Source organism: Poecilia mexicana, unplaced genomic scaffold (genome assembly GCF_051168715.1).
Source record: "Poecilia mexicana isolate PSO_F unplaced genomic scaffold, ASM5116871v1 scaffold_15, whole genome shotgun sequence".
Classification (NCBI taxonomy): domain Eukaryota; kingdom Metazoa; phylum Chordata; class Actinopteri; order Cyprinodontiformes; family Poeciliidae; genus Poecilia; species Poecilia mexicana.
This window is the reverse complement of record NW_028263384.1, coordinates 10,963,332-10,989,576: the sequence shown is the minus strand read 5'-3', so window position 1 is coordinate 10,989,576 and position 26,245 is coordinate 10,963,332. Positions and strand designations below refer to the sequence as shown.

The following is a 26,245-nucleotide window of genomic DNA, read 5'->3' as shown; positions in this document are numbered from 1 at the left end:
AAAATTATAGCCCATGTTTTACTGAAATGTTGCCATGTATCTTCCTATAGTTCCATCACACAGCGCCTCGGTGTAATATTACATCCATCAATGCAGTCATTATCTCTGTCATCCATCTTCACAGCATGGTGGTGTGTTACAGGATCCACTACATCCTCTAATTGGCTGTTCGCTGTGTGTCAACACCTGGTTAGCTGACTCCAGGACATTGTTGACATGTTTAATTTTCCAATTATTGTCCCACCAAGACTGGCTTAATGCATCGTTTTCAGCATCACCTCCTTTTGTTACATTAAATATTTTCCATTTGGTTTAGGATATGCAAACTAACTTTGTCCATACCTTGAAATCAAGTGCGTAAGCTTATGCAACGAATAACCAGACAAACAGAGGCTTGTTTGTCTTTGTAATTAAGGTTTTTGTATTTGGAGAAAATGGACTTGTGCCTGTTAAAAACATTTGTAGTTGTGATTTAATTCTGTGCAGTTTGTGAACATCTGATAAAAAGCAGAAATGTATATATGAAAGTTTGCTGATCACCCCCCAGAGAGATTGGACAGTGACTAATGAAACTGCCCAATCAGGATAGAGATTGTGAACTATGAAGCAATTCGTCTCCTACTCTTTTTGTACAAAGAAGTCTGATCAACTAATAATCAATGGTCAATACAGTGTTTCTACAATGCTTTTGCTAATGAAAATGATGGATTATGAAATCTTGGTTTGGATAATTGTTCTGTACCAATAATTTACATGCAGTGAAACTTATGTGCTGTACTAATTGTACTAATGGAGATATCTTTATTTCCCGGAGACTATGAACACAATCTCTCCTCCTATTGGCTGGCTTGATTGGTGATAGTACACTCAGTTGGAGGCAGAGGTGCCCATATATCGATTTGTCATGAACAATTTATTTTAAGAATTTTAATTTATTGTTCTAACAATAAATTAAAATCATATGATCCGTTTTGATCATATGATCAAAAATTGTATTTTTGTTCCATGAGAGTATCAGTAAATATGAGTTTAGTAATACAAACACTTTTTCTAAGTGACATCCTGAAGAAATATAATTCAGATGAAAATGTTTTATAAGAGCAATATTTCTGTTTTTATTGTTATGAATGCTATGCAATCCTGACACTCTCCTGCAAAGCTTTTTAATGCCTAAAAATAAGTAATAGTTTTTTAATCATAATCTAAATTATCATAATAGTACCACAAAATATTGCGATAAAATTCGAAGTCCTCACCTAGTTGGAGGTATAATAAATCTGCAAATTCCGCACAACTTGATCAAGAATGAAGATATGTTTTGCAAACCCAAAATACACAAATTTAAACTTTAAACCAAAAAGCAAAATGTTGCATTAGTACTACAAATGCTAACTCTTCAGATTTTTGTTTCTGGGTTTACAAATATGCTTGAAGCGAAATTCAGCACCAGTAAAGCTGGTCAGACGAAGCAGATGCTAAAATGTTTTCAGCTTAAAATCCTTCCCAGGTTTTCATTCGCAGAGATTACATTTTAATTATTGTATATTGTTTAAATATGCCACTTCACCCAACATCCATCTCCTAATATGTAAACGAACGCTTATCATTTAGCAGTTTAATCTGTGGCACGATTATGTTTTTTCTGTTTTGTGAATGTAATCAGACATGCACTAAGCTGATGCAGATGTCACCTTCTACGTATACTGTAATTCATCTTGGGTCCTTTAGATATGAGAAAGAAAAAAAAAAAAAACGCTCTCAATTACTGTCTTTAAATTAATCAAAATGAAACCAAAATCTGGCTTAGTCCGATAAAATCAGATGGCTTCGGGAAAGTTCCATGTGATTAATCTGCGAAGTTGAGTAGAAGACGATACAGAAGAACCGGCTGCTTGAGCGCCAAAACAGAAAACACGATGAATGGCGGATTATAAACCAATACCTCAGAGAAAGCGAGAAAGAAACGGTACACCGAAGGACACGGGAGGAGGGAAGGAGGGAAGGAGAGAAGGACACGACCCTGGGAAGGAGGACAAGTATGGAGAATGAGGGATGGGAGAGGATCAGAGGTGGCAGTGGAGGGAAAAAGAGTGGAAGAGGAAATCTTGGAGGATGTAGATGGAGGAATGAAAGGAGAGGCCTTTTATGGATGAGGTGTGTTGGAGAGGGAAGGAGGAGTGCTGAACAGACAGGGAGGAGGAGGTGAGCACCGGGTTGGAGATGGAGGGAAGAAGAGGGAAAAAAAAGAGGAAGAAGAGTTTGCGCGGAGGACAAGCCAGGCCATACATCCGGCCCCGGCTGCTTGGCACAGCACCGGCTCCGCCACATCTGTTGCCCAAAGCTGGGAAGCCAGGTGGCGTGTGTGTTCCCTGTGTGTATTTGTTTACTTGTGTGCAGACGTGTGTGTCTACGCGCATTTGTGTGTGCGAACAACAGAAGTGGTCAGATGGAACAGAGATGGTACAGGCCTGTTCCCTGCAGAGGGACTCATACATACAAGCTTGACACACACGCACACACACGCACACACCCGCTAAACTGCTACACAGACCTCACCGTCGCCTGCTGTGGCAAACAACCCAATTTCAGCTAACATTCAAAGTTCATTTTACATAGAGTTGCCTGTGTGTGTCCATGTGAGGACATTAGGTTTTGTTTTGGCACCGACAATAGTGTGACCTTGTTTACTGGCAGCGCAGCAGGCCCTGTTCACGAGTCAGGTAGCAACCGCTTTGTTTGACTTAACATTGAGGCGCCGCTGCGTGGATGACCTGGGTGGTTTTGCCATTAACCTTCCTGTCTATATTTAGACTGAGCGTTGACATGCTGGGCTGGGCCACGCTTAAAACAAAGGCCTCCTTCGTGATCTGGGAAACGTCTGAAATTTGATCGATCAGATTGTCAGGTCTGGGCAAAAATGGGAAAACAAAAGCCGGGATAAGCGTTTGTCTTTACAGACTTCATTTCATGTCCCATTGTCTGAAAGATGTCCTTCCTTCTAACATACTTTCTTTCATAAAAAGAAAGTATGAAAGTAGGTTCCTTTCATACTTTGTCATGTTTCTTTCCTTCCTTTTCTTGCTCTTACTTTATTTATTGTGTCCATCCTGCTTCCCCTCCATCTCTTTCCTTTAAAAAAACTTTCATTCTTCTTTTCCTTCTTTTCCTTCTTGGTTGGCCTCCTTTCTTCTTTCTATCCAATATAGTGTCTTTCTTCCCTCCTCCTGTCCTTGTTTCCTATCTTCCTTCCTATTGTGTAACTTTCCTTCCTCATTAACTTCCTATCTTCCTTCCTTATTTTTTATTATTCAGTTTTATCTTGTCTTTCCTTCCTCACCTTCTTTGGTAAATCCTGTCTTTTATTCCACATTTCCTTCTTTCCTGTTGCTCTTCATTCCTCACTTTCTGCCTTATCTCTTATGCATCTTCTTTTATTCCTTCCTCTTTTCTAATTAATTCTTGTCTTTCCTTCATTCCTTGCCTTCTTTCTTCATTTATTCCTTAACTCGACACTTCTTTGAACCCTTCTGTTCTTTGTATTCTTTCTTCCTTTCTCATTCTGCCCTTTCTTCCCTACTTTTGTCCATCGTTACTATTGTCCTTCCTGCTTTTACTGTTGTTCTTGTCTTTCTCTTTCAGTCTTTTCCTCCTTCCTTCTTTCATATCTTGTGTCTTACCTTCCTCGCCATTTTTCTTGTATGTTTCAAGTTTCATATGTAAAGCACACTCTGTAGCAGTGCATGTTTTTTTTCTTAAAATTCTGAACAAAAACACAACCACTGGGAACTCTGACGTTTTAGGTCTGCAAATGTCTTGAAAGGAAAGTGTAAAAAATAAAAGACGAGGGCAAAGAAAGTGTGTACAAATCCTGTTGAGAGAAAGTGATAGAAGATGTGACGGACAGACAGGAGAGATGAAGGAAGCAGAGGCTCTGATCGGACGGACAGGAAGTCAAAAAGGAGAGCGGAGGAGAGGGGAAATGAGGAGAGGAAATGAAGGCTGAGCCGTGTAGAACAAGCGGGGCAGATGAGAGGACAGAAGACGGATCGTAATGCTGTTTTACACCACTTCATGTCCCTCATAAGCACAGAGACTGCTGAGGGGACAATGAAGATGCATTCCTTCCCACAGCGAGCTCACAGCCCCATCTGGCTCTGTATGCCGACGTTTCTGTGTTTGTGTACTGTATTATGCTTCTGTGTAATAACGGCCTACTGGGCTGCCTGTTCTCATAGAAATGTGTCTCATCGGAGAGCCGCCAGATGCGTGTGCGACGCAACACATAAGATCCTTTGGCACAAGAAAGCAGCTTTTTTTAAGTTATCGGCTTTCGGAGTGATTTCCTATTTTTACACCAACAAATTAAAACACGAACTGTGTTCTCTTCATGACAACTTGTTGTTTCAGCGTAAGACTCCCAGTGAGTTTCCAGCTATATAGAGGCTGAAGCCAACATTAAAGCACTTTAAAAGTTATCATGCAGGGCTGACTGGAAAAAGGTAGATTTATTTCTTTTTATGATATGTATTTTACATAAGAATTAGAAACTGAAATACATAAAAAAACTAACTTGACAATTCTGTTAAGTCTACAATAAGTGTTCAGAATAGGTTTTACTTCTTTCAATTTTCTTCTTGACATTTGAACTTCTTATAAATTTTGCTTTGCTCCTTTTATTTTGCATTTTGAGGATAAAATCCTTCCTCCAAAATAATTCACCACTTGGGTTTTTATTCCAGAATGCCAGCTGATGAAGACAGAGAGGCCGAAGCCAAACACCTTCATCATACGCTGCCTTCAATGGACCACTGTCATTGAGAGGACCTTCCATGTGGATTCGCCTGATGAACGGTTGGTTCCTCAAAAGATTAAATCCTGAAATATCACAGCATATACTGCTCAGCCTCACTTTTAGCTGTGTTTTCTCAAAAAACACCACTGTTGTTTTGACACTGATGAGCTGTAGTAAGAGGAAGCAGTATGGCGCACCTTCCCCATTCAGCTCCTACAGACTAGCGGCAGCAGCAATTAGCAAACACGTTGTGCGACTTCGAGTGTGCAGACCACTTCTTAGTACAACGCTCCTAAGAATGTTTGCAAACGACATAATGTGCAGGAGACGGAGTGTCAGAACAGGAGCTTCTTAAAGAGACAGAGGCACAACTTCAAGGCGTCAAATTGTGAAGTCAGATTTCCTTTATGTCATGTTTGATATATACTGCATTTTGAAGGTAATATAGTTACTTGATTTGGCTATAAAATGATATCATGTACCTGGAGAATACATAAGACTGCCTGTTTATCTCTCAGGGCTGAAGTTTGGTAGCTTCCTTAAAATGTACCTGTTAGAACATGTGTGGGAACTGAGACTTTTTTTTTTTTCCTTTGGAAAAGTTTGAGGAAGCCACTTTGAAGTTGAACAGATTTAGTTCACAGGATTGCCATTTAATTAAACAAAAAGTAGAAAAGCAGCAAAAAAATCTTAACACAGGTTGGTAAAAATAATTATATTAAAAAAAACACTTAAAAATGAATATTTCTTAGGATAAACCATAGAACAAATACCGGGTGCAATATATTCAGCGGCATTAATAGGAGCAGAGGTATGTATATGAAGGGCTTCACTGTAGAGAGTTTGTGCTTTGTTGGTGTCTGAGAGAGAGAGACTGAGTGGAGAGGAGACCTTTCAAGTGGTGTTGGCATAAATTCTCCAGCTGCTCAGTTCCTTTCTGAGGAGCTGAGGTGTTTATCTCCAGAAAATGAACAGCTTTGCCCAGAAGACCACAGATGCTTCTGTGCACGCTTTGAGGTTGCGTGTATGTATATAAGTGTATGCGTGTGTGTGTGTGTTGCAGCTGTCCATCCAAGTTTCTCCTCGTTATATGTTTTTTGTTGAAGTTTTGCCTCCGCATCATCAAATGGAGCTTTCAGAGTTAAAATAAATCGCATAACTTCCTATTAATTAGCTCATAAAGCGCGCATCTCTGGCAGCGAACGCGGCTCCAGATGTGTTTGTGTTTTGCTGTCGATTCGGAGTGTTTGCACATATTCAGCGCCACTGAAGCAATAAAACTCAAAGCTCGTTGAAAAGAAGAAAGCAGTGTGTATTGTGCCACAACTGGGTGTGTGTGTGTGTGTGTGTGTGTGTGTGTGTGTGTGTGTGTGTGTGTGTGTGTGTGTGTGTGTGTGTGTGTGTGTGTGTGTGTGTGTGTGTGTGTGTGCGTGCGTGTGTGTGTGTGTGTGTGTGTGTGTGTGTGCGTGTGTTACTGTATGGGGCTGTTACTGTACCAGTGCTGGCAGGCCTCCAGCTACTACAGCCCCAACCGTGCGGGGAGAGGGTGGCACGTGTTGGCGTGGTGCCCGACTGTAGGCAGGCCCATTATCTCTCATTAGCAAAAGGGGAAAAAAAATGAGGAAAAGAGGCTCATTATACAAAAAAAAAAAAAAAACACTTTAACCGAGAAAGAGCATTTATCTGCTGCCTGACCTTGAGAGAGTTCCCATTGCTTTTCACATACCCCGTTCGCACAAGCACACACACACACACACACACATCATCACTCGTGCCACAAATTAACGCGCCGCTGTCGGGGATGGAGCGCAACTTGAGTTTGCCCTTGTTTTTGAAGTGTCTAGGATACGCACTGGAGTCTTTGCAGAAGAAAGGAATATAGATCTTAAAGCCACGGCGCTGCGTTTAGGTTTAGACGATCGATCCTGTAGAACCCTCAAAGGAACATATGGGTGCTTAACACAACACAAAAAGAAACAGAGGTGATCCCCGATGAGTCAGGCACGTCTCATTGATATTTTTCTCATCGGGACTTCAGTGCAGGTAAATATATTTGAAAATGTTCAGTGTCGCTCCTGCAGAGTCCCAAGGATTTAGAAATGCTGGAACATGTGAATATCAGGGCTGGACATGAGATCAGCTAACATTGCATGAAGAACTTTGTACTTGGTTAAAAAATTGGTATGAACTCATCAATAAAACTATCATCTGCAAAATGTAATTTTGCTGAATCCAACGATTGAAGAAAATGTACAGAGAAACACTAAAGATCAAAATGCTAAGTTCAATATCGGCCTTCATCAACTCAGTAAAAACATAGTACGATTGATGTACCTGCTTTTAAAAACAGTTGACTTATCGTTTATATAGTCAGTATGAATAATATAATTTTATTTATTCATTTAGTAATTTTTTTTCTGTTTTCTGCTATATTTTGGTCATTATTAAAAATGAGAATTTGTCCTCAATCAACTTGAATTGTAAAATAAAAGTGGATTTAAAACTAATTACAAAAACCATAGACATGTATTGTTCCTACAGTGTGAAGAAAAATACTACTTCATCATAATTAGGACTGAGTCGATTCATTGGATTAATCGAGATGAATCAATTATTGAAATAATATACAACTAATTTAGTAATAGATTAATTAATAGATTAATTTTCTGACTAAATAGACAGAAAAAAGGTCATTTTCTGAAAAAGCAACCTACTCAGAGTGGTAATTAATCCGAAGTTCAATCAATTATTTATTTAATCAATTATCAATTTATTATTTGATTAAATGAAAAACTAGTCACCAGGTCAGCCCTACACTGTAATATTGTCAAGCAGAAGAGCTTTTCACATGTTGATGTTAGAATATTTTTAGCTGCGTCCTTTGCTACAAATGATCAAGCACACATTAAAGGAATGCTGTGGCTTTGCATTTTAGGCAATAAAATGTTTACTTTATTATTTGAACAAGCACTTGAATTTTTTTGTGTGCATATTTTTGACATATTTCTAATATTGTATAAAATAAGCTTTGTTGGTTTAATGGAAAATCTCCAGAAAGTGCCAACTTTTAAAAAAAATCTGATTAATCTATTAATCGTCAGAATAATCAGTTACTACATTAATTGTTAGTTGTCGCCCTGAAGTATGTAAACATAAAATACATCACATGTTATAACCGATATAATCATGTGATCCATAACAATTAACTATTATTTCCATGTACGCAGACTTAACATAACCACCTACTAAATTCAGTCGCAGTCGGAGCAGAAAGCTCCAACTTTTTACTGCTCCTCTCAGGCGTCCATCGTCTGAATTTCTCCTCTCCTCTGCGGCGTATCAGAGCGGAGCGAAGCACTGCCCTGTGTATGATCCATGACATTCATCATTGTTAAAAACCCCGTAATGTGTCCACACATCCTGTTGCACGGCCGGCCTTCTGTTGCAGAATCCCATCCACACACACACACACACACGCACACACACACACACACACACATACACGCACAAGTGCAGACAGTCAAACTCACTCGCTTCCTCCCAACAGATGTTGAACAGCACTGCTAATGGAAAGTCAATGGGGAGGAACGATGTTAGCAAACAACAATGCATTGTTCCCTCTGATGGATTGGGGTGTGTTGGAGCACACCCGCTCACCATCACACACACACACATACACACACGTGCGCGCACGCTCACAGGCATTAGTTCTGCTCTTTGATCATTGCTCATCTGGTTGATTCTCTAGCTGACCGTGTTTTCTTCTCTGTTGAACAAATAGGTGTTTATGCTAATTAAAAACACTTAAGCAACCTGAAAGGCCCGGTTTGGGAAATGCATCAGTCACCCAATGTAAGAATGGGGAGAGGGGAGAGAATGGTTTGACCCGTCAGATTTTTGGGGTTGTTTGGGTCTGTGCTGCTAGAAGTTTAACATATAAACCATTTAAGAGCAGAATGTCATGCTGAAAACAGGCAAGAAGCTTCACCGGAGCTGAAAGAAATGAATAACTGTCTCCATCAACAGAGATGAGTGGACAGAGGCCATCCAGATGGTGGCAGACAAGCTGCAGAGACAAGAGGAAGAGAGGATCCAGTGCAGCCCCACCTCCAATATTGACAACATGGTGGAGGAGGAAATGGACATCTCCACTACACACCACAAACGCAAGGTGCTGCACACAGTCGTAATGCACGTCGTCACAGCCGTTTCTCTGCTCCACTTTAAATAACTTTTTCTATTTAAAAAAAATTTAATTGGTTGGATATTTATATATTAAAGATCTCCCATTTTTCAGGTTTCTATTTATTTTATTTTTATTATTCATTAATGTACAGTTTACAATGTTTTTAGATATTTTCATATTCAATAGGGTATATTTTGTTTCTGTGCTGCTACAGCAAGTTCGTCTACTTTTATTTTCGAGAGTCTGTATGATTGTTACCTTAAGAAAATCCTCTGTGATTACATGTTTATTGCTGTAGCTTTAAGCTATTTTGATATTGACGGATAATTTATTTTTTTTTTTTTGTTTTATGTGCACCTCCTGTTCAAATAAAAATGAAGTTATAGATTTTTTAAAAACATTTCCCAAAGTGCAGTTCAAAACAGAAACTCTCTGTGCTGCATCCATGTAAACTAGAGAAACGAGGGAGTGGCTCACTTTGTTTTGTCGTTTTTTAATTTTTAAAAAAATCTATTCTTATTCTCTTCTGTTTTCATCAAACTTCTAATGTAACCTCAAGACGTTAGTGACTGTGAGGGAAAAATAGACATTTTTAATGACAATAAAATTATCTATTCTTTTGGAAGACGTTTTAAACTCATTTCAAAACATCTTCCTTTAAATGTCGGCAAGACTTCTCTAACGTGACTCATTATGACTGAAAACGGACTCAAAAAAAGCTGGTTTCACAGGCATTTATTTAACAATTCAGTAAAATAAAAATATTTCACTCTTGTGCTAATTACTATCTCTGAGTATATTAAATGTCTCTGACTTCTTAACAAGCCTACAGCGTCTTACTTTGACAGCGACTCTTCTGTGTTTCACAACAACAGACGATGAGTGACTTTGACTACCTGAAGCTGCTGGGGAAGGGAACATTTGGTAAAGTCATCCTTGTCCGGGAAAAGGCCAGCGGGAAGTATTACGCCATGAAAATCCTTAAAAAAGAAGTCATCATAGCCAAGGTTTGTCAAATGAATTTGTGTAAATAATATTTGGAGGCATTTCCGCGTCGCACACTGAAAATGGTTTTATTCCGTGTTGCGTGTACAGGATGAAGTTGCTCACACACTCACAGAGAGCAGAGTACTGAAAAACACCAGGCACCCTTTTCTCACTGTAAGTATCTCATACATGCAACAGAATCTGTAGTATCAAAGCACAGATGAATATTTTATGGCTAATTTAAATTTGTTAATGCTTTGGTCTGCCATTCTGTTCTTTTATGGTCTGCCATAAAAGAACAGAATTTAAATCATTATTACAATATTATTATCTATCGTTCCTGCTGTGACCAGACATTACGTATTTAGGTTAAGAGCTGCTTTGTGAGAGACCAGTTGCTGTAAAACAGGGTTTTACTATTATTTAAAACAATTACAAAATTATTAATATTCCCATGTTAAACTTCCGTCATTATTTTACATTTGTAAGTAGTGCAGTCATTGGTGTTAGCATGACGGCACCAACGCGACAGTTCCACCAACTGGACCACTGTGACAGAGATCTGAAAGCTCAAAATAATAAAGCAGAGCAAGTTAAACGTAACACATCCAGCCATCCTATTGTCTACTGCATGTACTGCTCTCTCTCACCCTCTTGCAGCCTCAGTGAACAGTAAACATGTTGTAGAAATACAATTTCCTTTCAAATAGCTTTTGACTCTATGTTTAACAACATAGTGATAGTGCAAATGGTTTCCTCTGAGTCTTCTCAGTAACTGTGTCAACACCAGAGAGTGTTGCAATCAGCAAAACCAGGTATGGAGTGTTATCTGAATTAAATTTTCAAGGTTTCCCGCCAACTGGCTGCTGGTTATTTCTCACAGTGTCTCCAATATGTGTGCATTGATCATCAGCGTATCTGACCTTTCTGTAGACGGAGCATCGCCATGAGTCGTTTGGACTTGATTGATTTCGGTTGTTGGCTTTTTTTTTCGTTCTCTCACCCCGTCTTTTAACGTACACAAGCACGCGGATGCGCATGTTCATCAAGGGAGCAATTATAGTTCATATCTGCGTTCACCCCCGTCACACCTGCAGCCACAAAGAGACGGCGACCAACTGTTCTTTTGCTCAGCAGCCTTTTTCCCTCAAAAGAAAACACGTGCACGCATCCAATCGACACACAGACGCACACACACATATACTCGAACGGTACTTTCTTTGAACAGTCGCACAGAGGCATAAACAGTTGGACGCTAAGTATGATGATGTTTTGTTGTGCCTGCTGTCTTGGCTACAATGGGACTAGAGTTCCACCTGCGCTCACAATTGTTCTCTCACTTCGCTGTTTACTTTAGGGTGAGAGGATGTGGGGGAAAAAGATGTGTTAAACAAGCAAAATGAAAATAAAGGTTTGTTAGCACTCGGTTTATTGATCTGTAACAGGTAATATTTGTGTGGATGCTACTATATTGTCCAAATTCCCCAAAGAATGATCAGCTCCTCTGTGTATCCTTAGAAAAAGGAGAGCCTCAGTAAATGCAGGTCTGTACGTTGGGCTTTCCCACTGAATGCAGCTGTGTTTGTAACAAACACACACATATGAATGCACTTTGTTAAATTAATTGGAAATGTGTCTGTTTTCTTTTTTTTTTTTTTTTTTTTTGTTTCAGTCGCTGAAGTATTCATTCCAGACTAAAGACCGTCTCTGTTTTGTCATGGAGTACGTGAATGGAGGGGAGGTAGGTCTCATACAAACACTTTCGTGGTTAGCCGAGTTTATGTTGCTGCTTCAAACAGCCAGTTGAACCGCAACCACACCACAGCAACCGTCAGCAATTAGCGCTCCGCTCACTCTGCAGTCAACTGACTCCACACTGTATAAGTGTCTTATCAAAATGTTAGTTTTTTTTTCGGGGGATGAATAAAGCAGTTAAAGTTAGTTTTAGTACACTCAGGATGATCCATGTGATTTGAGAAACCACATTTAAAATGAGAATAAAATGAATGAGCTACAAAAATCTAAATCCTGTAATTTGTTAATTTGCTTGAGTTTTTTTTTTTTTAATTATTAACAAATGTGTGTAAATCAGCCGTGTTGCAACCACTGACCACCTTTTATTCTGGTGAAAATGAAGAAAACAATAATAAATCCTGAGTTTGACGTCAGGAAGACTAAAAAGCAAAATGGCCGCTTTTGTCGCCTCACCCCAAATTTTGGTGTATTTTGTTCAGATTTTATGTGATACACACACACACACACCAACATGAAGTACTTTATTAACAAAGTTTAGTAAGTTTGTGTAGCAATTATTGTAGAGTGGAAAAAATTGTACATTGTACACATTTTTTGGACAAAAACAAATCTGAAAAGTGTGGCATGCATTTATTGTCTTTCCTCTGTAATCCAGTACCCTTACATTTATCTTTATTTTTTTATGTAACAGGGACAAATATACTCAACATTGTTTCTTAAAAAGAAGTAGAATGCTATAGCTATTAGCTATTGCTAATCCCCCCAATTCAGCATACAAGAGTGGGCCACAATTCCTCCTCCAATCTCCACAGATGCTGAATGGCACTTCTTGCATCCAAAGGTGGCAAGGTAGACTAGTTGTTCTAAGAAAATCATAATTGGGAAACTGTTCTTTTATATTTACTCAGATGATCCGAGTAAACTAAAAACGGGCTTTACGACTGGAAACAGGTTAAGTGTGACACAGAAAGCAAAAACAGAAGAAATCTCAGGGTAAATACTCCTTTAAGGCACTGTACATACAGCTGTTCATTGGAGAATCGCAGAACTTTTTTAGTCATGAACAGTATAAATCCACAGCAGTGCAGCAAAAGAAAGCACCAACACTTTAGAAGGGGCTAAAGTTTCTCTGTTGGACTCTTCCTAGCAGTTCTTTGCCAACCAACTGGCCTCTGTCTTGCCTCCTCATCTTTCTTTTCTCTCCCATTCCTCTGCTGCTCGTGCCTATTTACAAACACACCTAAGGGGCAGACAGGTAGCCCGAATGACAGTCAAAGAGGAAATGAGTTTGGATTCCCTCACTTTTCCATTTCTCAAATTTTTAATCGGGCCATTTTTGCAATCTTGGTTCATTCCCTTAGTGCAACTGTCACCTGCTCCCCTCCCAGTTAGTTATGCGGCTCAGGCCGGTGCCAGGCTTGAGCAAACACACACAAAGGCAACACCAGCAACGACACACATGGAAGACATTTTTACCTAGATGGACAAATTGTGACCACGCATGCCACACGAACACATCCACTCGCAAACCATTACAAACCTGCCACAGTCACAGCTGCCAGTGCACTGATGAAGGCCCACCTGTCGTTTCTACCCCCCCTCATCCTCTCTCTCTCTCTCTCTCTTTCTCTCTCACGCATAGACACGAAAGGCCTTTGAGCAAGGTGGTCTGTAAGCGTCACTCGTGTCCATATGCAAACCTCCCTGTACAATTAATGGGAGACCTGTGGCCTTTGGCCTCATGGGTAATTTGTACAACTTGAGTGGTATAGCACAGCAGGCTTGTGTCAGTCCGAGGCCACACATGTGTAGCCGTGTGTCAACTTGACATCTGTCAGCGAGGGGAAGCGTATGATTTCGAAAGTGACATTTTCAGACTACTTTAAAACAAATGTGCATTTCGGTGCCTGGAATCAAATGATGGAATAGTTTGGGTGAGGATTTGGAAAAAAATGTCCTACTTTAAACCAATTTAAATTACTCTATAAGAAAAAAAATGATTGGCTTATACAATTTTTAACAATGAGAATGATATATTGTTTGAAGGTTATAGTCTTCATTTTATATATGTGGCCAGGAGAGTAAAAAGATTTATTTTGTAATTGTTGAGAAAGGGGCAGGTTTTTATAAGGTTCTTCTTCTTCCTGCTCCTTTTCACTCATGCAGATGAATTGTTACAAGACAATGTTTGGTACATTAGTAGTGTCATGCGTTTTGTTAAATGAATAAACTTATTGATTGATATATTATTTAAGTTTTTACCTGCAGCTAATGTGAATTTCATGCTAACGGCCCTGTGAGAAACGTATTTATGAAACAAAAACGAGGTTGTGTTCGGTACTTATTTCCCCCATGGTATGAGGTAAACCCACATGGGGGGTTAAAAATGAGTTGTTTGGTATAGAATTAGTCTCGTTCCAACACCAGATGTGAGAACGTAGGAAATAAAGATGGAGGCCCAAGAGGACGAAGGCGGTTAGGCCATTAATGAGTGCTGCAGCGGAGGCAGGATGGCGAAGGTGGCGGCATTGGCTGTGGCAGCCATCGTCACTCCGTCTTTAACTGGAATGCTGTATTGATTAAACCAGTCGATTTGGCCCCCATCGCTCCTCGCCAGCGCCGTGCCAACGCAGCCCAGAGGGTAACATGGAAGAAGTATGTGCAGTACGGAGGGTAGGTGGGTTGGGAGGGGCGGTGGGGTACTAGATGAGGCGCCAGCTGCCGGGCGCCTCCACCAACCCTCCTCCGAGACGCCAGCCCCCCCCCCTGCTATCACTCTCCCCTCCGCTATCTATCATCTCAATATGGTGCGGGCAGCCAGTTTGTGTTGTGCTAATTTCCTCCAATAAATCAGTAATTATTGCTGTGCCGTCCCTGCTGTCTCCCCCCCTTTACCCTTTTCCCCCCCCTTTTTTCTTTCTTTCTTTTTTTGCTTACTCTCACCCCTCTCTCTCCCTCTCTCCTTCTCCTGCAGCTGTTTTTCCATTTGTCCAGAGAGCGAGTGTTCTCGGAGGAGCGCACGCGCTTCTACGGTGCTGAGATTGTCTCAGCTCTCAACTACCTGCATTCAGCCAAGATTGTGTACCGGGACCTCAAGGTAAACACAGCCAAAGGAGTAAAAAGGGGAGGCTGGAGGGGGCACTTTTTTTTCCCCTTTACAGCTCCACAGTTGTGTGTCTTTCGTCTATGTAGGTTTTTTTTTTGTTTTTTTTTTTGTCCAGGTTGAGACAAGTGGTTCAGAATCGGTTGTAATTAAAAAGTGGGACAGAAACTGACACAAAGCAGAGAAGATGGGGGGGGGTGAGGGGAAACGGGGGGAGATGCTGATGCCACAGAGGTAGAGAGGTAGATTGCTTCGTCTGAGCGCCTGCCTGGCAGCCTTGGCCTCAGACCTGCTGACAGCAGCCAAGAAAACGGGAGGGAAAAAAAAAAGAAAGAGAAAAGGGAGACGCAGAGTGAGAAAAACACTTCAGCCATTAAAATTAAAAGGTTGAGTGGCTCCACAACATGCCTGAAGTTTATTTCCCTCATTTGTTCAGAGTTGTGTGTTTTGAGCACGCCTGCTACTGCCTTGCACACTGCTGGTGTTTATGTGTCCGCCTCTGCTCTCCAGCTTTGGAGAGGTTAAATCTTGGCGTCACTGTCCACACAATCGTCCTTGATCTGTCAACAAAGCCCTTCACTGTAGGTATTGTGGTACTTCTCAGTGATGGATGATGACAATCGCTTGTGTCTTTTGTTTTGGGTCCAGTTGGAAAACCTGATGCTGGATAAAGATGGTCATATAAAAATCACAGATTTTGGACTCTGCAAGGAGGGCATCACTGATGCTGCTACAATGAAGACCTTCTGTGGAACGCCGGAGTACCTCGCTCCAGAGGTAACGCTTTACGCTAATTGTTGGTGTAGCTTTATTTGTTTTTTGGTTTCTAAGTCTCCTCTTAGTGTCTTCATTTAAATGCATTACTTTTCTAATTTTAACAATCCTCTGTTGAATCCTCCTGTTTACCTGTTTTGTGTCCTAATCGTACACCTCTGAATGCAGCTGACAAAATATTAAGTGAAAACATCCACCAGAACTATAAAAGATCTCCTTTTGGAATCAAAACGGATGAGATTTTCTTTCTAAATGGATTCAAGACAATTTCAGTGCCTGGATTTTGCAGTATCTTCCATATTTACTGGCTCTCCAGGTAAAGAAGTGTATAATAAACTCATCTTTTATTGCAGTGGGCATGCTATTAAAGGCATATGTATATATTCAAAAGAAATGGCCTAAACCCAGCCTAGACCTGCGAATCAATCTACCATCCAAAGTCTGATGGATAATGAGACAGAGAAATTCTCTGTGCCATTTTTTTTAGTGTCTAGGATTATACTACTGCAATAATAAATGACTTGATTCATGTCTTCTTTTCATATTTATTCAGAAAGGTCTTGAATGTAACGACCAAACGTCTGGTTTTGGGTCGTTTTTGCATTTCGGACCAGCTAAGAATGGACCAGAAACAGTCTCACAGTATAGGTAAAGGTAAAGGTTATTTATATAGCACATTTTCAGCAACAAGGCAGATCAAAGTGCTTATAGTACAGAAGCCTTGAATGAAATTACAATATTTCAGAGGTTCATTGTTATCACTGTTCACAGAAATAGTGAAACAAACATGCATGTGATCTAAACGTGCATTATCAAATGGGTTTTCATTTGATAATCTACATTATATGCAGCTAGAGTAACACTACAACATGTTATTTTGTTACACATTGAAGTCAATGTAAGTATGACAAGTTAATATTAGCTGGTCTCTGCTCCGGTAGCTAGCCCGCTAGAGAGAAACTTATTGCAGTATCAATGTTTGCAATATCTCAATAGCAAAGAACTGCTTAAATGTAACAACATATTATATATGCAAGCACCAAGCATGCAAATTCTGCTTGTCAATAATATATTTGACCTGTTGCATAGACTATCACTGCCTTTGACGCCCAAACCTGATGGATGTTTTTAGTGGATGTGATGCTGGGTGAAACTGTGATGAATCAAAAGAAAGAAAGAGAGTCAGAAAATGGAGGTTAATCATAATCGATATTCAGTAATACGATCAGAATTATAGGTTTTCTTTATATCCTCACTGCTTATCAGGAAAACGTAGTTTCTAAAAAAAGGTGTTAATCTAACGAGATTGATAGCTGATGCTCCTTTGGTTTACACACCGTGACTGTTTGCATTTTTCATAGGTCCTCTGTAAAACAGCTTGCCAACCAGCTGGTGGCATGGCAACTGTAGTTTAAAGCGGCTTTACTCAGACGAGTGGGATGGGCGGGGCTCCTTTAGTTTTCCAGTTTTGCTACAGGTAAAAACCAAAAAATTTTTTTTCCCCCTGTCAGTATGTGTAAAACATCAAAGCGTGATCACAGTCAGCTGACCGGCAGTGCTCAGCAACAGGTGGGTGGGACGTAGACGCAGCCTAGGATGAGCTACGTCTATTTAAATAATCAAGATGAGCCACAGATGAGATAAAATGAGCTGCATATGAAAAGTAGAATAACAGATGTGACATGAAGTGCGGTTGTAACACGTTAGTGGACCGTGGTGACTAAGCAGTGATGAATTTCTTTCTAACTTTGACAGCACCCACCCTCTGCGTAGCTTTAATTAGCTGATGAGTGACACCGTCGTCAGGGGTCTGTTCCGTAAAGCGAGCAGCTTTACTGAGGCCTTGTACGACATCAAAGCATCTGTGGCGTCCACGGGGGGAGTCGTGTCGCCCGCCGCACAGCAAATGTTTATCTAACAGCAGCCCCATCTGATCGGCTTAACCGATACTTTGATAAACGAGTTATAGGTTGGTAACTAGTTACATTTTCATGGGTAACCTTTTGGGAAATATATCACTTTTAGGAGTTTTTCTTTTTTTTTTACTAAGCTGTACTGCTTACTTTTAATTGAATAACTTCTTTTTTGTTTTATGAAGTATCGCTACTCTTGAGTCGGCCTATCATGATAACAAATTTAGCTTGGCGATAAATTGTCCCCGAACTTATTGTGATAAATGATAACGTAATATTGTAATGAGACCATTTCCAAGTAATATAATGGTAATGGCATAATAATGCAAGAGCACATCCTCAAGGATCAGTAAACTGTAAACACTAGTGAACATTTAACAGTGGAAGCCCTTTTAAAATAAAACAGAAAGAAAACATAAATAATTATGAAGTGTCTGCAAACTAAATTATCCTTTCAAAAATGGGTAGTTGAGACCAAAGCACCAGACTGAAGACTTTTGCCATCCAGTTTTTGGTAGGAAGAGAGAAAAAGGATCATTAAACGCAAATGGAAATTGCTGAGCTCGTTTTAATGTGTCATACGATCAGTCGATTTATTACGACAGGAATACTGTCGAGTAAAAACTTCTGGATTCTCCACCGACTATAACTTCACTGTATAAAGAACAAATTTGTTTTAACCAAAAATTCACCAGACACAGAAACACAACTGCAGTTTGTTAAATTTTCATACATTTTATATAGAAAAAAAAATTGATTTGAGAAAAGATATTTCCTTTGCACAATTTTAGTTTGAAATGATGTCATTTACATCTGAATTATTTTCATTTTGACTTTTAAAATACCAAAGACAATCCATCTGGTGTAATTTTTAAATATTTAATGATGTACTTTATACCAAATAGTTTTTCACTCGAGTCTTTTCTTGGACAGCTACTTTTACTAGAGAACAGTTTTTGGGTACACACTAATTTCCGGTGGCTCTCCCAAACACATATTGTGTTTCCTTTTGTGAGTATGTTTGAATTCGTATTTCTCAGACTTCATAATATCAGGGTGAAGAGTAAATATGCAGCTCCTGAGTGTGAATGAGGGTGTTGCTGGTTGAACTGGAAAAGGGCACACAAACGCACACACACACACCAAAACAGCCACATTCTTGTACTTCTTTTTTTTCTTCTTCTTCTTCTTCTACTTCTGCTGCCGTACGCTGTCCAGCCGTCAGCGCTGCCTCAGCGGGAGGCCAGCGGATCAACTGGCGAGATGGATGCGGGGGACTGTAGGTGGTGGAGACGGAGCGATGGAGATGTGGATGTAAAGACAGGAGGAGAAAAGAGGCAGAGTGTAGATCCCACTCAAAAAAAAAAAAAAGTATGGAGGACAATTTGGCGCAGCATTTTGTGCCTTTTTTTGTAGTCCCTTCCTGTGCGTGCCAAAAGCTGATTGGAGGCTGTTGGTTATTTTTTCACAGGATGTGCGTCTCTGTGTGCATTTATGTGTGTGTGTGTCAGTGCTGTGGAAAGTGCGGGCTAAAGCGAGGCAGATGGCGGCAGATGGGCGAGGTTGGAGGAAGGTGCTCGGAAAAAAAAAAAAAAAAAAGAAGAAAAAAAAAAAACCCTGGAAATCTACACCACCGCCACTCGCCCGCCCGCACACTCTGCTCGCCCGCGTGTAAAAATAACACGGTTCGCTCGGAGCCAAGTTACAGAGATGCAAAGTAGCCGGGATTAAAAAGAGGAAGGGGGGCTCAGAGAGGGGGTGAGGCGGGGGCCTGGAGGAAGACGAGAAAATATTTCAGGGTTACAGGAGTGGAAGTCGGATGGTTCCTGCTTTTTCGCTGTCTGTGGAAAGGGTTCAGATGAGGAGTGAAGGAAGACCGACTCACTGCACCACTGAAGACGCTAAGCGTTAGCTCGAGGTGTTGTTGTTTCAAGGATGGCCACAGTAAATAATAAAGAAAGGAAGAAAAACGTCAACGTGAGAATAATGAACAGAGAGATGGGACACGTGGGGAGTGTTTTCTCTGCTCTTTCCTCCATATTTTCTGCGTTTGACACATTTCTTTGTGGCAGTTTTGCAAGTGTTAAAAGGGGGTGGATCTGGTCCCTTTCCATTCCACTGCGTGTGCGTTTCTCTTTTATTTTGGTGTGCCGTATATGTGACCTTTCTACTGTAAATGTTTTACAAACATAGCGGCGCACTCAGCTGTTAGCGGAACATTTGAAAAATGCTAGCAGATTGTCAGGGTAAACCCGTTTCCAAATAATGACACTGTGCAGAGAGAAGGTCTGTGTGTGACATCAGCAATATGGGATTGTATGGCCACAGTATATGAGGTGTGTGTGTGTGTGTGTGTGTGTGTGTGTGTGTGTGTGTGTGTGTGTGTGTGTGTGTGTGTGTGTGTGTGCTCCCCTGCTGGCTATCTGTGCTGGTGCAGCCACAGGCGTTGTGCGCCTGTCCCGTCCCGTGTAGTCACGCCCGCTTTGCCAAAGCCCCCCGTCCGGCGGACAGCAGCTAGCTGCCACATGGCGGCCCCAGTGGGGACCGGGCCGGGCCGGGTCGGGACGGGTCAGGACCTTCTCCCTCTCCGCTGCTTTTAATCTCAGCTCCATCTTTCCTGCTGATGGTGGTTTAAATTGTCCCTAACTCGTCTCGTCCCATTTATTTGTCAGCTCTGGCGCTAAATTGTACACACACACACACACACACACACCCCGATGCCTCGGCGCCTGAGGCTGTAGGGCAGCATTCTGGCTCTGTGTGGATTAATCTGCTCCCTGCCTGCAGCCGAGCTGCCACCACCTCCTTCAGTCATGGGTCAAACTAAAACACACAGCTACATGCACATGCGTACAGAGCCTTGCAAAAAAAAAAACTCACTCCCGTCGAACTTTTCTTTGTGTTTTGTCATGCCCCAACTGCAAAGTTCAGTGTATTTTATTGGGATTTTATCTGATACTAGTAGTGCATAATGTTGGTGTTTGATAGGAAAGTGAGGCATCGTTTACTCGTTTGTGTGCATGTATTCATTAATTTCAAAAATACTTAAGTAAATTTATTTACTTTATGGAGACTGAGGAACCTATCAGAAAGGTCAGGAAGGAGTTTGGAAACCTGTTTGTCCATGTAATCTGAGAGGCAAAGCAAGGAGAGCGTTTGTCAAAGAAGCAGCCACGAGGTCAGCGGTGACTCTGGAGGAGCTGCAGAGATTCACAGCTCAGTAACAGATCTTAGCTGTGCACTTTAACAGATGTGGCAAGAATAAAGCCATCGCTGGGAGACAGAGGAAAGAAGTCGTATTTACGGTTTGCTGCAAACCATGTAGAGGAAAACGGTTCATCTCTGCTCAGGTTGAACTAAAACTCAAGTTTTAGGCTTTTTTTTTTAAACCAGGTTTTCGTACAGGGAAGCATGGTGGTGGTGGCAGCATCATGCTGATCAGGAGGGACAGGAAAGCTGACAAGAGTTGATGCGAAAAAATGACAATTTATGCTTTTTATTTTGATTTTTTTTGTTTTTTTTAAATCATATTACATCATGTGGAGGAAAGAAATCGACTAAACGCCTTGGCGAGTGAAAAACTGATTTATCTACGTCTCTGTACTATTTCTGTATGCAAAAGATGCAACATACAGTTCAGAGTAGATTAGCACCAAAAGCAGCCCCCCCTCCACCCCCCCAAGATGCTCTGAATTTCATAAACTGCAGCCCTCTGTGTGTGTACGTGTGTGTGTGCACTGAAACAACACCAAACATCTCCCAGTTTGCCTCACTCTCCAAACTTTATGAATTTGATGAGGATGGATAAATATTCCATCTGCCGTGTATGAGTGTGTGTCTGACAGTCTCCCAGCAGTCTAAGCCGGTGTTATCCCTCCAGCCGTACCAGTCAGAAGTGTGTATCTGGAGCTGGCGGCGCGCTTCATTCCCCCAGCTCTTCCCTGCAGCTGCCAACTGGGTGACCAGCTTGATTCACACGCAAACATATTCACACATAAAAAAAAATTTAAAAAAAAGAAATCGGTCTCGTAACTCACTTATTTACTTCCACACGCGGCGCCTCGCAGGAGAATTAAGACCACTTCGGCTTTTTTTTTTTTTACACATTCTGTCACATATATTTTATTAGAAGTTTATATTATAGAGCCGTATGAAGCAGAACATAACTGTGAACTGGTAGGAGGAAAAAAAAAAAAATCATTGTTGAAAGAAATGAAGAGATTCGGTTTGTCGCAACAAACATGGGGGACTTTTTGGCCTGCATGCAAAAAAGCTGGATGTGTGGCAGGAAACTATCAGTGCACATAACCCAGAAGAAACGATAACAACAGTAGAGCACGGTGGTGGCTGCATCATGCTAAGAGAAATGGGAACAATATCTTCCTCAGGAACAGCTTAACTGTTCAGAGTTGATGGTGGAGCTAGATACAGGGAAATACAACAGAATGGTTTAGATCAAACCATATTCCCGTGTTCAAACGGTCCAGTCAAAGTAGAGAACCCAAATCAAATTTGTGATGGTAAAGCAAGTTCATCTTCGCATGAGCTGGATCTGTTTCAAAAAGAAAAATGGGTAAAAAAAAACAAAAAAACAACAAAGTGAGACTGTAGATGTGGCTGAATACAAATTCACGGCACACTTTTCATGGGTTTTTTTGTTAAAATAATCTGAGAACCACGTATCGTTTTCCTTCTACCAGGTATCACATAAACTCAGATTAAAATATCAAAGGTCCGTCATTTCAGGATGAGACTTAAAGGCGCAGAGAGGAAACAATAGCAGCTGTTTCAGTGAGTTTTTATGTTTAAGCTTGAGACTCGAGTTATGGAGGATGATTATAAGTTTTTATTTTTAAATCAATACCCACAATAATCATATTTGGTTTTGTGACTCTTTAAGCTGGAGTTTTTCTCCGTTTTGACGAGGAAATATCATTTATCTTATATTTTCAGAGAATCAGGCCAAAATATGAAGTAATATAAAAGCTTTAGAAAACTATAGCCCAGATTCAATCAATTTTATGATTATTTTATAATTCATACTGTATCAAAATACTAAACTACTGAAAGAAAGGAGCTGATCTGAAATGGGTCAGTACATGTGTACAGAACGGGCTTCATTGTGATCATGAAATGGCAATTAGCCAATTGGAGAATTGAACCTGAGGCCAAAAAAATGACAATGAAGCCCAAAAGTTTCAGCTGCTAATCTTTAGACTTTTTTTTTTTTTTTGGTTGCCAAATTCAACGATAGACGTTGTTTTGTAAAATAAATTTTAAAGCTGAAAATGTGTTTTCCATTCATTTCTACTTGTATCTCTGTAAAAACTAGTGTTTGTGTCTGAATGCGATGGTCTCACTTGTTCACCTTTTCGCATCAGAGCAGATTTAAATCAGACAGACAGATTACGTTTAGGGCGCCGCTCGTATAGACGTGTCTGTCCTCTTATCCGTGTGTGTGTCTGTGTGTGTGCGTTTCTATATTTGTGACGGCGGTCCTTCCTGTCTCCTGCTCCCTGCTGGCGGTGCTTCAGCGTGTGCCGCAGTTCTGAATCTCCTCCTGTTGTGACATCTTCGGCGTAATTGTCTGCTGTAATTGAGAATTGTCGCGTTCTGAACAGGTTTTCTGTGAGTGTGTTTGTGAATGTTTGCGTCCTTGTGTCTGACTGGTCCATTAACAGTGAGTGAGATGTTATTATTATTGGCGTGATGAACAACATATGCTGTTCTGGCTTCTCTCCAGCTCTGTCTGTCCGTCTGCCTGTCACACGCGCTCAGGCACAACACATACACTCATCATGGTAATAAGCTTATTATGGTAATGAGGGAGTCGACGGCACCTGAGTTACCTCTGTTCGCGATGAAAGAGAAGGAAGGAAGACGTGAACAGAGGACGGAGACGGGGGAAACTGCCCAGATAAAGACTCTGATGTAGCGATGGCTTTCTCCCTCGCACATCTTTTTCTCGGCAGATCTTAGGATTCGGCAGCACCTGCGCTGCCCAGCTTAGAGGTCAGAACAGCCTTGACTCCGGCTGAGGGCTGTTCCCTACGTTTTCCCCCATCCAGGATTCTTCCTGTCCGTCGCTGCCAGGAGGGTTCGGTGGTCCAGGAAGAGCTGGCAGCTTCCTTACTTGTAACACAGACCTCTGAGGGGCCGTATGCCGCAAAGACACTAAATCTTCCCAAGTATTTTTGTCTTGTTTCTAGTGTGAATATGTTGGTGCACTGGAAATAACAACAAAACTAACTTATAAGTAACTTTTCAGTAAGATAGAAGAGCCTGTTTTAAGTCAGTAATTCTTCAATATTGATGAAAAAGTCATAAGTGAAATACTAACACTTTTGCATCAATATTAAAGAATTATTGGCTTAAAACAAGCTCCTGTATCTTGATCAAAAGTCATGTGCACTAGAAACTAGACCAAAATTGGATTTTGTGTTTTTACAGTGTATGCACCTCATGACGTTTGCTTCTACTCACTCCTAACTCCCTGGAAGCATCTCGACATACTTCCTGTCCAGCCACGCCTCTTCTTCTACATCTGTCTCTTTGCATCCAATAAAAATGACTAAACGCAGATATCCGATAAAACGAACGACCCCTCTTAGAAACCGTGCATTTCTGTCCCTCTCCCCCTCCATATCCGCCGCTGTCCTCAGGTGCTGGAGGACAACGACTACGGCCGTGCCGTGGACTGGTGGGGGCTGGGCGTGGTGACGTACGAAATGATGTGCGGCCGGCTGCCGTTCTACAACCAGGACCACGAGAAGCTGTTCGAGCTCATCCTCATGGAGGACATCAAGTTCCCGCGCACGCTGTCGGCGGACGCCAAGTCGCTGCTGTCCGGCCTGCTCATCAAAGACCCAAACAAAAGGTGTGGCTCGCTGGTCAGAAGGAGTCGTCATGTATTAGCATCTTTAAACTGGATCGCAATTTAACTTTATCATGAAAAAGTACTGTACTTTTTATGGCAGTAGAATAATCCCACCACAATGAAATGTTTTGAAAAATCCAAACTTCAATCTGCACAGCAAGAAACCACAAAATCTTATCAAGTATTTTTGGTCTAGTTTTCAGTCCAAGATCTTAGTACACTTGAAATAAAACTAAAGTAACTTATGAGTAAATGTTCAGCAAGACATACATGTTTGTTTGTTTTTTGTAATTTCTTAATATTGATTTAAGAGCAACAGTTCCACTGGCAGATTATTTCATTTATTATAAGACTTTTTTTTAATTATTATTATACTATAAGGGAAAATCTGCCAGTAGGACAAGTAGTTTTAAAAAAAAACTTTGTCTAAAACATTATTAAGGTATTATTGACTTAAAACAAGCTCCTAAATTACTTAATTTGTTTTATTCCAAGTGTCCTCATATATTTGCACTAAAAACAAACAAAAAATGTTTTGCAATATGAATAAAATAAATTAAAATGTAATCAGGATGGATGCATTTCTTTTAGAAAAATCATCCCATACTTTTCCAGATCTGAAAAAAAGGGGGAAAAAAACATAAATAAAACATCAGACTTTTCCAAGCTTGTGCCATGCACACTAATGAGTTTCCCAAAGCCTTTGGAAAAGAAACGGATCCACAGCATCACTGATTCTCTGCTCTTCATATAAGTGGACTTGAGGTGGTTTTCTACTCCTTCATCCTTTGTTTCATGCCTTTCAAGTCTCAGTCTGGTGCAACCAGAGCACACAGTTCCAGTTAAAGTCCAGGGAGCTTAGCAAAATCGACATGTTTTATGTTTGTGATGGTAGCATGGAAAAGGTTTCTCTTCTGACGTCACTTCACCAGAGTCTCAAGAGTTTCTATGTTTGAAATAAAACTTTTCATTCATTAGCTCAGGTTTTTGCACTCTGCGGTTCTGATTCTTCATCTCCAGGCAGTTGCGATTGTGTTTTGCTTCATCACTTTAGTAGAAATGAAGCGCTCTGCTAATCCCGGCTTTTGTTTTGTTCCAGGCTCGGGGGTGGACCAGAAGACGCTAAGGAAATAATGAGGCATAGTTTCTTCTCTGGCATCGACTGGCAGGATGTTTACGACAAAAAGGTACGCCACGGTAAAAACTGTGTGGTTTACTTCAGCGTTGGTAGCGGCTTTCTCTCAAGCATAACAACATCCTTTTTTTTTTTTTATGCGAGAGATTTATTGAGCTACTTGTCCGTAAATTCTGCACAAAGGTCAAGATTGCGCGACAGTTGTCATGCAGCAGATCTATAGAAGGAGCCGACAAGCAGCTGTTTAAAACACGCAGCGTCACGAAGAGGTGTGACTTTGTCTCCTAAGAATCACTGTTTGCTCACACACTACTGAGTGAGACTCGTGTCCCGTGAGGCAGCACCTGCGGCGTCTTACGCAGGTGCTGAGCTTCCTGCCTACTCCTCGCTGTGTTTTTCTCCTCCTTTTCTTCTCCTTTGTGTTATTATTCATTTATTTATTTATTTTTGCATTCGTGAAGCATTTCAAACTAACTCGGTGACATGAACACCTAATCTGAGGTTAGAAAGCAACAAAACGATGTGGCACTAAATGAGAAACTATAAGGATTAATACCATATGTAGTTTTTATTTTTAGACCTGTGCAGTTGAGTCACAAAAATGATGTGATCAACAACAACAACAAAAACTATCAACACTTTTTGTCCAAACTGCATATTGGTGGAGTTTGCAGGAAAATAATATTTACGTGTCCGACAAATTTTCAGGCAAAAAAGTCCTAC

At 40.7% G+C, this 26,245-nt stretch overlaps 1 protein-coding gene across 2 annotated transcripts in view; it reads left to right on the top strand.

The window, feature by feature from the left end:
* The window catches only part of akt3a (AKT serine/threonine kinase 3a), a 63,313-nt gene that overhangs the window by 30,772 nt on the left and 6,296 nt on the right, over positions 1-26,245 (top strand). For both annotated transcript variants that reach the window (XM_015003158.2, XM_088013481.1), the window contains exons 4-12: positions 4,740-4,851; positions 8,819-8,963; positions 9,854-9,985; positions 10,074-10,139; positions 11,638-11,706; positions 14,695-14,817; positions 15,472-15,600; positions 24,173-24,387; positions 25,487-25,574. In XM_015003158.2, the coding sequence (XP_014858644.1) occupies positions 4,740-4,851; positions 8,819-8,963; positions 9,854-9,985; positions 10,074-10,139; positions 11,638-11,706; positions 14,695-14,817; positions 15,472-15,600; positions 24,173-24,387; positions 25,487-25,574 (1,079 nt within the window). The remainder of the gene's footprint in view (positions 1-4,739; positions 4,852-8,818; positions 8,964-9,853; positions 9,986-10,073; positions 10,140-11,637; positions 11,707-14,694; positions 14,818-15,471; positions 15,601-24,172; positions 24,388-25,486; positions 25,575-26,245) is intronic.